Genomic DNA, 14,088 nt, shown 5'->3' with positions numbered 1-14,088 from the left:
GTACTGTTAATAAATTAATAGAAATAAAAATTAAGCTCTTCAAAGAAATAGTAAAAAGTACGAAAAAGATGGAATAAATATCGTCGTCATTGTCTTCCTAACAAGTATTAGGCCGAGTGGCCTGTTACGGTCTCAAACTAGGATTTTTCAATCCATCTCTTCTTCGGGCGACCCAGAGATCTTTTGCCATGCGGACGATAATGAAACAGTGCTTTTGGAATTCTGCATCGATCCATTCATTCGAAATGACCCTACCACTGAAGTTGATATTTACTGGTGAACTGCATAATGGGTTCTGTTTGAAGTTCTTGCATTATGTCCTCATTTTTTTTATGATCCCAGCGAGTATATCCAGCTGTGGCTCTCATGAACCTCATCTCACTTGCTGTTATTCTACTGACATCTTTATTCTTCACAATCCAATAAATATCAAAGATGCATAATAAATTTCAATTTACAAAGACATAATCTGAAAAGATAGAATGAATAGATTAAATAAAAACAAAAATACATAATGAGATTACATTAAACAAAGTTATCATCTGAGGTGATTTTTTGGGAGAGTGATTGATCCCTAAGAGCTAATGTGCTGTCTTCTTTTAAATTGGTCACATTGTGCAGCGTGGCATAATAGAAATAATGGTAGAAAATATTACTGTAAGAGACATGTTAGGTTAAAAAAATTAAATGCTTTTGACAAAGACATGTCATGTACATTATTTGTTACTATTTCTTAGAGTATTATTACTACTTATTCACCGTGTTGAAGATGCGAGGAGGAACAGTTAATAGAAAAAGTACATATAATCTGTTCTGCTTGTTCGTACCTTATTTTTATGTTCTTTCAAAGAAGTCACTTCTTTTGTGAACTATAATACTAGTAATTTTTTCTGATCTCTATTCTGTTTGTAATTCTTCGAAGTAAAACAATATCCAGGAATGAAGCATCATCAGGGTTTCTGCTGATCCAAGTGCAGTTTGTAGTGGAATATGCGATTCAGACACTATCGATTCTCCCACTCCACTCCACTATCATCATTGTCACTCTTGTAGTCTCACATGCAGGATCAGCAGTAATGTTATCACATTTTATTTCATGCGCACCAAGTCTGTATCCAGTCACTAGCTAATGTTTTATTCATCCACATCAAAGAATTGATCATTTTGCTCTATCAACTTTTTAATATTCTTCCTCTGTTATCTGGCTGGCGAGCTGGTATAGCACTGGTCTTCTATGCCCAAGGTTGCGGGTTCGATCCCGGGCCAGGTCGATGGCATTTAAATGTGCTTAAGTGCGACAGACTCATATCAGTAGATTTACTGGCATGTAAAAGAACTCCTGCGGGACAAAATTCTGGCACATCCTGCAACGCTGATATAACCTCTGCAGTTGCGAGCATCGTTAAATAAAACATAACATTTAAACATCCTCTGTTATTCTCTTCAAACCCTTGAAATTCGTCTGCAGGTTCCTCAGTGTCAAGGTTATTGTGCTTGTATTGGAATGTGAGGGGTGAGTGGGGGTGTGAACTGCTGTGATGACAACAGAGTGGTAATGGAAGGGGTAGTTGTACATATTTCAATTTTGACATCCTGGGCACTGTTATTCCCATGTTTACCATCATAAGCACTGGATCTCTTGCTAGACTGCTTATATTTAAGCTTGCAGATCGAATTTTAGCTGGGTTTTCGTGATTAAATAAGGGAGAAAGTGGGAAGACCATCGTATAATCCAATGATCGATTATTCATGAGACACATAATCGAAGCTCTACTGTATATAATTGTGTAGTCTGTCTTGATGTAATAATTTTGTGCTGCAGGTTCTTCTGTGACTGTGGTGCTGGAACTTTAACAAATCAGTGTCAGCTGCAAGGGGAGCCAACACAAGACACAGATACACTGTACGATTCAGCAGCACCAATGGAATCACATACCCTCATGGTCAATTAAGTTCATTCTTGCAAGTGTACGTACGGCAGGGAAGAACATTGTTCCTTGACCTTCATGTGCAGTGGCCTAATTAACCTTCGAGTCCTTCACAATATAAGGCCTACACATGCAATGTGCTACAACAGACTCAGTGAATCTCCTTATTTTCTTTGTTTGATATACGTACACATAGAACTCGGTGGTCTTGAATGTGTTGTGAAAAATCTTACTGAATGATTGTGATCTTTGTCTGCATATATTGATGAGTCACTGAACAAGAGCGTTTTGTGTGAGAGTGAGTGCATGTCTGTGAGTGAAGATGATACTGTACATATATAAATATAAGTATGTTTATTATAACCAGTAGAGAAATCACAGAGTTCAATATTCAATTCAGAGAGAAGCCCATTGTTGTTCATTCTTGCCAAATCAAAACAATATATTATAGAACTCCATGCCATATTTGGGGTTGTTTTTATGTTTATATGCATTTGTCCCTCCATCTTTTTTTAATGCCATTTAATAGCCTGTATCAGTACTGCCTTTTTTCTCTACATATAATGTAAAATCAAATTCAAACCTGACATTGAGCTAATCCATTACATTTGCATTTTGCATGTCCTTGAGGCAAATAAAACTGTGACATGCATGCATCAAGGATTTTTTTTTTTTTTTCGTTTAATTAAATTAAGATCTGATCTGCCAGATAAGACTGTTGCTTTATTCGGTGTCTTCTCTGATATGATATGTAAATAGACAACTTTTTTTTAAGTAAAAAGTTATATGTGTCATCCTCATGCTTTGTCGTCGTATTTTCGAAAGGTATTACATATTGAATGTTGGTACATCTATGAATTTTTAGTTAAAATACATTTTGAAAGTGAATTAAATATTTACTATGTTTTGAGATTTCTTTTGTACAAAAATGAGAAAGAACTATATAGACTGTCAGAGGTGTGCCAATCACAAGATACATTGAAAATGAAATGGAGATGGTTACACGAAGTCCCTCCCGTTTGCAAGTGCTGTGTTTGTGGATGGGATGTCGAAGACATTAAATATACTTCTCCAAGTGCCATAAAACAGTTTCATAATAAGCGTCCCGGTGCTGGGATTGGTGCGAGAGAGGAAGTGGTGTTGGTAGAGTGCACTCGTTCTCTTCCATTTCACTTGTACGTTGTGTTTTGATTACTAGGTAGACATAACATTCTTCCATTTGACTCACCCTTCTCATTGATCACTTTTAAAATTTGTCAAGTACTGTAAATGATATTGCGCTTCTTTACAAAATTATTAAGCTGTGTTAGTAGTAGACATTGTCTTTGAAAGAAGCATACATTCTGTGAGTTCATTCATGTACCACAAACTTGTAGCTATGCACTTGTGTTGTATACATATTAGAAATATACACAAGTATAGAATATCATGCACATTGTCTCGCAAGTCACTGAAGTGGTGGAATAATGCTGTAAGTGATATTTAATGATATGAAATATTCTTAATTTTGTTGATACAGTAGCCTTATTCTGCAAGAAGTGAGAAAGTTTATCTGTATATACTTCTTGTGTTGATACCGTGTCAGATTCGGTTATTTGACTTATTATTAGGCAACTGGTGAAATTACGGGTTGTGATGGTCTGGATAGTCTGATCTTCCCATTGTATTCTTAAAGTGAAATCATTTATTAGCCTTTATCCACCATATTATTTATATACCTTTAGGTGTCCTTTAATCAAATGTGAGCTGTAAACATTTTGTGAAATGTGCAAATATGGCAGATGACTTTGGCTGCATTAATATACATACTGTCATGCATTTCCAATCAACTATTGTTCTGAATGCAGAAGTGCCTACTAGAAACTCCCACTAACCTGATTTTAAAACAAAGAACTGTAAGTTCTTGGTGTAAAATATATAAATTAAATGTTACATTTGGAAATATCATAATATCAGTATAGGAGATCTTTGAGGAGAATAAATATTCTGAATTTTACAGTATCACCACATTAACAAAACTGTTTGGACTTCCCTTTTGCTTGTCAAGATTCCTCATCCTGGTAACTATTATATTATTTAGCCTCCTCTGATGACTTCTGATCAGCAGTGCTTTCTATAATTACAATAGGTTTTTTAACTTCTTACATTTACATTTACAGTTACATTTACAGTTAAAAAAGAAATATAATCCAAGGGAATTTAATCTTTACCACAAAATGTCATGTTCTCAAATTATTCTACTTCTCTGGAAGAGAAATATTTGGGCCTAGAAGACACAAACCAAATGGATGTTTAAAAAAAAAATACAACCGTTTTCATTCTTTGAATCAGATTAAACATTAATAGCTGATTAATGAATGTAAATCTGTAAATTTGTAAATTGAATACCTATGTCATGTTTCTGTAGAAAATTTGGGTGGGTGTACCATTTATGGCGACTTAATTTTTTGTAAGAACCTACAACAAATTTATTCAAATAGAAAATGCTGACTATAAACTTATAAATAATTTATAAGTGTTCACACTTCATGAAAGAAAAATAAATAATTCATAATGAAATTATATATTTGCAGTTTTGGCTCTCCTTTTACCGCTTGTGGCAACCTAATTCAGAGCTACTATAAATGTTTAATTCTATTTCAGAACACTGTTTTTTTCCGAAGTATTACAACAGATATGATTGATACATGACAAGAACCATAAACTCACCAAATTTTCCTCACGCTCTTTAATGTTCTATGTGTGCCCCTCTGGTCACATGACACACGTCCAAGAAGTAGTTTAGTTCGGTCCATTCATTTTGTAGCATTCCCCGGTCAGTGGTCATCACAGCAGCATTGATTCATTCTCTATGTTCTACAAGACCTCACTCGGCATTAAATCAGGTGACCTGGGAAGCCAAGTGAACAGAGCTAAGTCTTCCACACCAACATGTCCAATCGTGACGAACATTGATGCTCCAAAAGGGATGGGGGGGTGCCCAGAATTGTTGGAAGACGAAATTCCCAGAATCAGTATTCATTGTGGAAACAACTAGAACTCTAACATGTTCAGGTAAGAGCTACCCATCACAGTCTTCTCATAGAAGAAAAACAGCCCATACAGCTTTGTCTGTGACATCATACAAAAAACATTCACCTTTGGTGAATCACATTCAAATTGTGTCGATCAACCTTACCTGATAAATGGAAAGTTGCTTCGTCATTAAATATCATATTAATGGCAAAATCGTCGTCCTCCAATGCTTCCTGCATTCTGATGCAAAAATCCAATCGCAGGCCATAATCTTGCAGGTTTAATTATTGCATGAGCTGCAGATGGTAAGGTTTAAATTGGAGCCGCCATCGCAAAATCTTCCACACTGTGTGCTGCGGCTTGCTCCGACTGTGGACTGCTCACGAAACTGTCCTTCACTCCGTTCATTGTTCAGCTGACACACTGCTGAACTTCAGTTTTTCCATTTACACAGGTAACTGGTGTCCTTAAACTCCTGATACCCCTCCAGATTGCTCTGTTTACGTGGTTCTTTTCTGTACTCCCTTCTGATTGCACACTGCACGACAATGACAGATGTACATCTCACATATTCCAACTCATAAAAATTCTTTTCCTGCTTTGTTGTCATTTTGTAAAGGCACTGCACTCATGCTGTCAACTGGTGTGTTACAATGTAAACTTGGCGAGTTTATGGTTCTTGTGTATCAATCATATCTCTATGTGTAATACTTTGAGAAATATAGTGTTTCGAAATAAAACGAATCATTTATAGTAGCCCTTTATATTAATTGTTGCCACTTCTTAGTAATAAGAATATGAAAAGATGGAATTGAGTTTCATTGATGACATCAGTGGGTAAGATATATTCATGTGCATTAACCATGTTAAAGTACATTAAGTTAAAATCTACTTATTTTTTCCTATCGAATTACGAATTCAAAATGTATAGGAATTAATGATAAGCAGGAAAAGTAACGAAAATGCTGTTCTTGTGATTGTATTTTTATATTGTAATTGAATTGATGATTGCAGAAAGGACCTGGTCACATTTTTTATGAAATTCAGTTATGAGCAGATTCTGAATCTCTGAAGGTATATTCACCTTTGTGCATAGAAAAGATCCCAATCTACGGAGATCTAAGGTTGAAAACATGGGACTGAATTTCTGGTTGAGTGCAGAAAGATCCAGAGTCCAGGACTACGGTCCTTTCTGTACTCAAAAGTTGGCTGTCAGGTGTTTTGTGTACCGCTCGTATTTTGTTTTGTTGGGAATTTCATGGTGCAGGTGTTGCAAGGAACAGACATGCTAGATTTTAAATCCTGGTGGCCATCACTATATAAAAATATTTACATAACAGTAGAAACTTCTCCTCGATCTGTTGCAAGAGTCCGTAAGATTTTATTCATTGGATCTACATTTAACTAAGTATGAAAGTGAAAAGAACGGGTTGGCTACAGCCTATGAGTATGTTGTTGTTGACTTGAACTTCAGCACATTTCACCTGTCTTTGTCTCAAAAACAAAATATTGCTCTGCCCGTGCGCTTTGCCAGCTGTCTGTGTGTCAGAAACTGCTGAAAACAAAGAATTCTGAAATGATATCTTTCTACAAAAATGTAGGAAGTGATATCAGATACTGTATTACAGAGACACTGTATAATTATTGTTTTAATGCAAAATGTGAAGAATTTTAGCAGGAACTTCAAATTATTATGCTTTCAGTAATGGAATAATAAAAATATGTTAATTAATTTTGACGCAGAGTAATAACTAAAAGCCACTGGCGTGGATCAGGTGGTAGCGCATTTGCCTGCTGATCCGGGGTTGTGCTCGAGCACGGATTTGATTCCCACTTGGGCTGATTACCCAGTTGGGTTTTTTTCCAAGATTTTCCCAAACCCTAAGGTGAATTTTATGTACTTATGGCGAATCCTCAGTCTCATCTCACTGTCATCAATTCCACTGATACTAAAAATAACCCAGTAGTTTATAGAGTGTCGTTAAATAACTAAGTATAAGCAAATAACTAACAACATTGGTTTGTGCATAATTTGAATTTATCTACATTAATAGATATTCATTATGATTTGAGGTGAATTATTACTATAGATGGATTCCATACATTACATACTGACATTCAGAATACATTTTTCTATAAAAAATCTTGTTCAAAATATATGAGACATTTAATAAATTAAATTTGACACATGGTTTAAAAAAAAAGAAACTTTGGGGAGAAAATAATATTCAAACGGAAAGAAACGACATGGCATGCGGCAGCTGACAGTAACTGGAAAAATTCGCTCAGCTAACGAAAAAGATGCAGAAGAGTTTGTAAAGAAGATAGGGAAGAAAATAGAGGAAGAAGAGTTAACTTCTGATGCTGTGTATAACGCTGATGAAACTGGCCTCTTTGTCAAGATGCTTCCTTCAAAAACATTAGTTACCAAGAACGAGAAGGAAGTACATGGGTAGAAACAACAAAAACAGCTAGTAATATTAATGGCGTGTTGTAACACAAATGGGAGTCATAAGCTATTGCTCAACATCCACATTGTTTCCAACACAGCGAGAGAAATAGTCTACCAGTAGAATATCGTGCTCAGAAGAAAGCATGGATGGATAGAGAAATATTCTCTCAGTGGTTCCACGAAACATTTGCACCAGCTGTGAGAAAAGAACTGAAGAAAAAAGAACTTTCATTGAAAGCCATCCTTATAATTGACAATGCTCCCAGCCATCCCTCTGATGTGACTCTAAAGTCCGATGGTATACAAGCAGTCTTTCTTCCACTCAATGTGACAGCCCTGATTCAGCCCATGGACACAGAGCATTTTGGATTCAATAAACGTCATTATCAGCATGCACTTCTTGTCTCCCTGCTGGATGAACGTGAAAATGATTCCACTGAGGCTATTTGATGGCGTGGAAAGCAATCAACTTACGTGATGTTTTCCAGACAGCAGAGTCATGGGATAAAGCGGAGAGTGCTATCATAATGAAGAGCTGGAGAAACTTGTTATGATGTGTGTGATTTCGATGATTTCTTCGATGTATTCTTGTGGTATATTGTTATTAACAAAAACTTAACAAACACAAAAATACACAAAACACAACACAAACACAAGAACACAAGAAATACATCACACTAACATATGAAAACAAAAGCACACATAAGATCGCATCTTCATTCAGAAAACAGAAATACAACATAACATACAGAACAGAAAACACACTACAAAGACATCTCAACACACAAAAAACACAAACAAATAAATACGACCACACAGGTGTATACAAACTCACATGTAATAGTTGCGACAAGTTCTACATAGGACAGACAGGCAGATCATTCCAAACACGCTACAAAGAACACAAAGCTATAACCAGAGGACACAATACATCTACATACGTCGATCACATAACCAATACTAACCATACATACAATAACATAAATACGGACATGGAAATCCTACACATACAACCCAAGAACCAAAAACACAACACACTAGAACAATACGAAATATACAAACACACTAAAACACACCCCAATCAAATCCTCAACACACAGATCAATTTCAGTACACACACACTATTCGACTCCACACTTCAATACCTTCCAACAATAAAACACACCCTCTTAACAGGCAGGAAAGTTCGAGATGATGCCACGATCTAGTAGGCTCTGATGATGGTGCGTGAAGCACTGAAACAGCTGTAAGCTGGACAAATATTACATATTTAACACGAGTAAGTCCACTAGCTCATCGATTACTGATTAATATGTTATAAATTGTATGTTATATATAAAATACGTTGATATTCTTTCATTTTATATAACATTAAGGAATTGCACTTCATTAAAACAATAAAAAAATTTGTAATGGTGTTTTTTTGTTCTTAAAAAAGGAGCAAAATCATTTCAACTGCAGTCAACTGAAAGCCCATCAGCTTCCATGACACTGATTGCTTTACATAAGCCCTCCTCATCCTTTACCACAGGCTCAATTGACTGCAGTGGCTGGGATGCAAACCTGCGATCTTAGGCACACTATGCTGGCCAAACATATTTTGTGCGCCTTAAACTGCTTGGCTAACGAATCCAACATGAATTTACCCGACTACGCAGGTATGCAAACCCCTGGTTAAGAGTCAGGCATTTGCGTGCAATAGTGGCATAAGTCTTCCGACTTCTAAGGGTTAAATATTACTGACAACTGTGCAGTTTATATTATTGATACATACTGTATATACACACCTCCAACAGTGTGAGGTGGGCTTGGGGAAGTACGCGATTGATGTAGCCGACTATTGTTGCTCTGTGCTATGGTAAGATGATGCCAGTCAACTAATCACTAACTTGTACTGCTTTATACTTTCATATGAATGCCTCCAACAATACTGAAAACTGCAAATGGAATGCCGCCAACAATATTGAAAATTGAAAATGGATATGCTTCTGTCGAAATGAATTCATTGTAGTTGTAGCTTTGGTAGAAAATGCTCTAGTGTTCTGAACTTGTGAAGTACAGTGTATTTTTTATGAACTGTGAGTAATATGTACGGAAATAATATGTCACTGCTGAAAAAAAAAGTGTTTTTTCAATAGTAACCTACAGAAGGAATTTTACTCAGATGTTCGATGCAATAAATGTCTATCGACTTTCAGTATAAGCCAAGGAGGAAGGGAGGTGTGATCAGATGTAACACAACATGTAAATAGTGAAAAACATAAAAAATGATCCGCGCAAGTGCAGCCAAGTGAGTTTTTTTTTTTAGTGAAAATTTTTGTGATAAATATATGTAATTAGGAGCATTCACTTATCATACTGTTCAGCACAACCCATCTTTCAAATCCATGGACTGTACTTTTAAACTTACCCAATGCACTTTTGAACCAAGATTTATATGTACTTGTAGTAAATCCATGGTAATTTGTACGAAATGTTTTTTGAACCCCATTAACTATTTCTGAATTAGAATCTGATTTACAGAAACAAAATTTTATTTCAATAATGACGGATGTATAACATCATAAGGATGTAAAAATATTTGCATTGCTTGTCAGATATTTACTCCTGCTAAGTGGATTGAAGTTAAAATGCAGGATTTTAAATCTTTGCCTGGTGAAACCTCAGAAACCATTGCTACATTTTTGAGTCACTGTTTGTAAAATCCTAACTTGAAAGAAAAAACAATTGCTCTTTGTCCAGATCATTCAAACTGCAATTTTGGGGGTATTTCTAGAAAAAAAAAAAGGCAACAACATGGTCACAAAACTGAAAGGAAATTTAGGGAATAACTTACTTAGGGTTGGGTATTCTGCTCATGTTATTCATAACTTGCTTGGGGTTGGGTGTTCAGCTCATGTTATTCATAACTTGCTTGGTGTTGGGTGTTCAGCTCGTTATTCATAACTTGTTTGGGGTTGGGTGTTCTGCTCATGTTATTCATAACTTGCTTGGGGTTGGGTGTTTACTCATGTTATTCATAACTTGCTTGAGGTTGGGTGTTCAGCTCATGTTATTCATAACTTGTTTGGGGTTGGGTGTTCTGCTCATGTTATTCATAACTTGCTTGGGGTTGGGTGTTCAGCTCAAGTTATTCATAACTTGTTTGGGGTTGGGTGTTCTGCTCATGTTATTCATAACTTGCTTGGGGTTGGGTGTTCAGCTCATGTTATTCATAACTTGCTTGGGGTTGGGTGTTCAGCTCATGTTATTCATAACTTGCTTGGGGTTGGGTGTTCAGCTCATGTTATTCATAACTTGTTTGGGGTTGGGTGTTCTGCTCATGTTATTCATAACTTGCTTGGCGTTGGGTGTTGTGCTCATGTTATTCATAACTTCCTTGGGGTTGGGTATTCTACTCATGTTATTCATAACTTGCTTGAGGTTGGGTGTTCTGCTCATGTTATTCATAACTTGCTTGGGGTTGGGTATTCTGCTCATGTTATAACTTACTTGGGTTGGGTGTTCTGCTCATGTTATTCATAACTTACTTAGGGTTGGGTGTTCTCACATTATTCATAACTTGCTTGGCATTGGGTGTTCTGTTCGTTATTCATGACTTACTTGGTGTTGGATATTCTGCTCATGTTATTCATAACTTACTTGGGTTGGGTGTTCTGCTCATCTTATTCATGACTTACTTGGTGTTGGATGTTTTGCTCATGTTATTCATAACTTACTTGGGTTGGGTGTTCTGCTCATGTTATTCATAAATTACTTGGGGTTGGGTGTTCTGCTCATGTTATTCATAACTTACTTGGGGTTGGATGTTCTGCTCATTTTATTCATAAATTACTTAGGGTTGGGTGTTCTGCTCATGTTATTTATAACTTACTTGGGGTTGGGTGTTCTGCTCATGTTATTCATAACTTACAAGGGGTTGGGTATTCTGCGCATGTTATTCATAACTTACAGGGGGTTGGGTGTTCTGCTCATGTTATCCATAACTTACTTGGTGTTGGATGTTCTGCTCATGTTATTTATAACTTACTTGGGGTTGGGTGTTCTGCTCATGTTATTCATAACTTACTTGGGGTTGGGCGTTCTGCTCATGTTATTCAAATGGTGCTGATATCCTTTCTATTGATATTGAAGGCGTTGTTTTTAAAATATATTCTTATTGGAATGTGTATACTGTTAGGATTGAAATCCTTAAAGAATTTTGTGAATTTGTACACAAAGAATACAAACAAGTTTTAGGGTACAGCAAAACTAGATGGCTTGCCTTCCTTCCTCTCTTACTTGTTTCTCAGATATCATATTTTATTCCATGTTGAATCTCTCGTACACTACTTTTAACACTTGAATATAAACAATTGATTAAATGGTGATCTTACTCGTGTTAATTACACTACTCAACAAATTTGAACTTTTTTTCCATAACATTAATAAAATAGGCTGATCTTAACTAATTTGCATGCGCTGAGCACGAAAATGATAATGAAAAGTTCGTAACACGTCACATTTTTGTGTTGTAGTTACTTACTTGATACATTGAAAAATCAGGGTTTTTGAGCTATTAAAAATTATTTTGTTCTCATGTTTTGTGTGATAATTTCCAAAGGCAGCTTAGATATGATAAAACTGTTACATCAATAACTGAGCAGCTATTAAGACATATAAAAACCACTCTTCGTGCAATAAAATAGAGAAAAATAAAAAAAAAATACCTTCATTTTTTCTCTTATGAGAACTGAAATCTTCCCTTTTTAAAAACTGGCAATAATTGCCCATCATTGCTGGATCCCATATTCTTTGATACCGTTGCTCCATTGTAGCAATGTCTTGGTGAAATCACTCTCCCTGTTCATCACTTACAGTCCCCAAGTTCTCAGGAAAGAAGTCCTAATGTGAATGTAAGAAGTGGATATTCAGTTTCATACTGCAGGCCATTTTTTTTTTTTTTTTTTTTTTTTATAATGTCTCTATTAATTGGCGATAATTTTCTGCCCTGTGATTCCCTAAAAACCCTTTGATACAAAAGATTTCCATACTGGTAATTCCTTGGGGTTAAGTTTTTTCTCAAAAATACTGTCCTTAAAAAGTTTTCTAACTTGTGGACCGACAAATATGCCTTCTTTTAATTTAGCGTCACTGATTTCAGAGAACAGAGTCTTCAAGTGTTGAAAGGCTTCTTCACTCTTATCTACAGCTTTTACAAAATTTTTCATTAGCCGTAGTTTTATATGCAGTGGAGGAAGAAGTACTTTTTCACGTTGCACTAGTGGAGGATATTTAATATTATGCTCACCAGGAATATAAACTTCTGTGATAGGCCAGTTCTTCACCACATAATGTTGTGCTGTTGCTGGACTGTCCCACAAACATTAAAAAAAAAACATAACTTAGTAAACCCTCCTTGCAATTCAAGCAACAAAGCTATTACTTTCAAATCTCCACAAATTGCCAAGCGATATTAGTGACATGTTTTCATAAGTTTCTTTCATAGTGACTGAATGAGCTACTGATGGAAGGTGTTGTATTGCCTTTATGCAATAAAACTGCTTTTAAACTTAGTTTTGATGAATGGATGAAGTCTCCTTTCTTCTGAATTATATTGAATATCTAATTCATCCATAAGCCTGTTCACAATTTTGCAGGTACAAACAGAATATTTTTCAAATGTAATCTTCATCTTACGATGTTTGGTGACGTATACACGTCCGTTGATGTGACATATTAATGAATTTAAATACTATTATAGTCACAATCATGCCATGGTATGAAAGAAAAATTTCACAACCTCAAGCGGGAATCGAACCTGCGACTTCCTGTTCTCCGGTCAGGCGCTCTACCACTGAGCTATCGAGTTCGTCTCACGCCAAATGCTTGGAATTATCCTTTCATACTGGCGACTCTGTTATAGAGTACTGTCCATAGCGTCAGACGCCTTTGGCGTGAGACGAATTTGATAGCTCAGTGGTAGAGTGCCTGACCGGAGAACAGGAAGTCGCAGGTTCAATTCCCGCTGGAGGTTGTGAAATTTTTCTTTCATACCATGGCATGATTGTGACTATAATAGAATTTTTCAATACAAAATAACTAGTCAGTTTATTGTTTCGTTTTCTGAACATGGAAATCTTGGTATCTTTTGCTAATAAATCCCAGTCTTGTAATCTAGAACCTAATAGTTCAGCATGTTGCTTGGAAAGACCTGAATCCCTAACTAGATAATTAAGTTCTGCCTGTCGTATCAGATGTGGTGTTCTATGATGTTCGGGAATGTAGGTGGGATCAGCGAAAGTTGAAGGGTAGTCTGAGGATTCTGATAGTTCGTGTTCCTTGGAATGACATAATCTTCCCCACTGGGCAGAAGGATAGAAATAGGAAGTTCAGGAGAATGTGGCATGGGTATTATGGCTGATGGGAAATTAGGATATACAATTTTATCTTTAGTTTTCCTTGAAAATCTCTGTGGTTTGATAATGCAGAAGTAACAATCTTCCAGAAGACTGGTGTGCTTCCGGCAACTCATTGGAACAGCAAAAGACATTTTGTTATCTTTTCCCTGCAACCACTCTGTTAACTTCACGTAACATGTTACACAACACACGTGTGGTGGCCAATTTTTGTCTTGTTCACCCACTTTATAGCCAAAATACAAGTAATATGCCTTTTTTACATTGTCTGCTATTTATCGATGTTGTGATTTCA

The 14,088-nt window shown here is 36.1% G+C and overlaps 1 protein-coding gene across 1 annotated transcript in view; it reads left to right on the top strand.

Moving 5' to 3' along the window:
• FBXO11 (F-box protein 11) overlaps positions 1-5,705 on the top strand; it is an 86,029-nt gene extending 80,324 nt beyond the window's left edge. The window contains exon 11 of the mRNA XM_069833667.1: positions 1,823-5,705. Within this exon, the coding sequence (XP_069689768.1) occupies positions 1,823-1,952 (130 nt within the window). The 3' untranslated portion in view covers positions 1,953-5,705. The remainder of the gene's footprint in view (positions 1-1,822) is intronic.
• The last annotated feature ends 8,383 nt before the right edge of the window (positions 5,706-14,088 follow it).

The sequence above is a fragment of the Periplaneta americana genome, chromosome 8 (genome assembly GCF_040183065.1).
Source record: "Periplaneta americana isolate PAMFEO1 chromosome 8, P.americana_PAMFEO1_priV1, whole genome shotgun sequence".
NCBI lineage: Eukaryota > Metazoa > Arthropoda > Insecta > Blattodea > Blattidae > Periplaneta > Periplaneta americana.
This window is presented reverse-complemented; position numbering and strand designations above follow the sequence as displayed.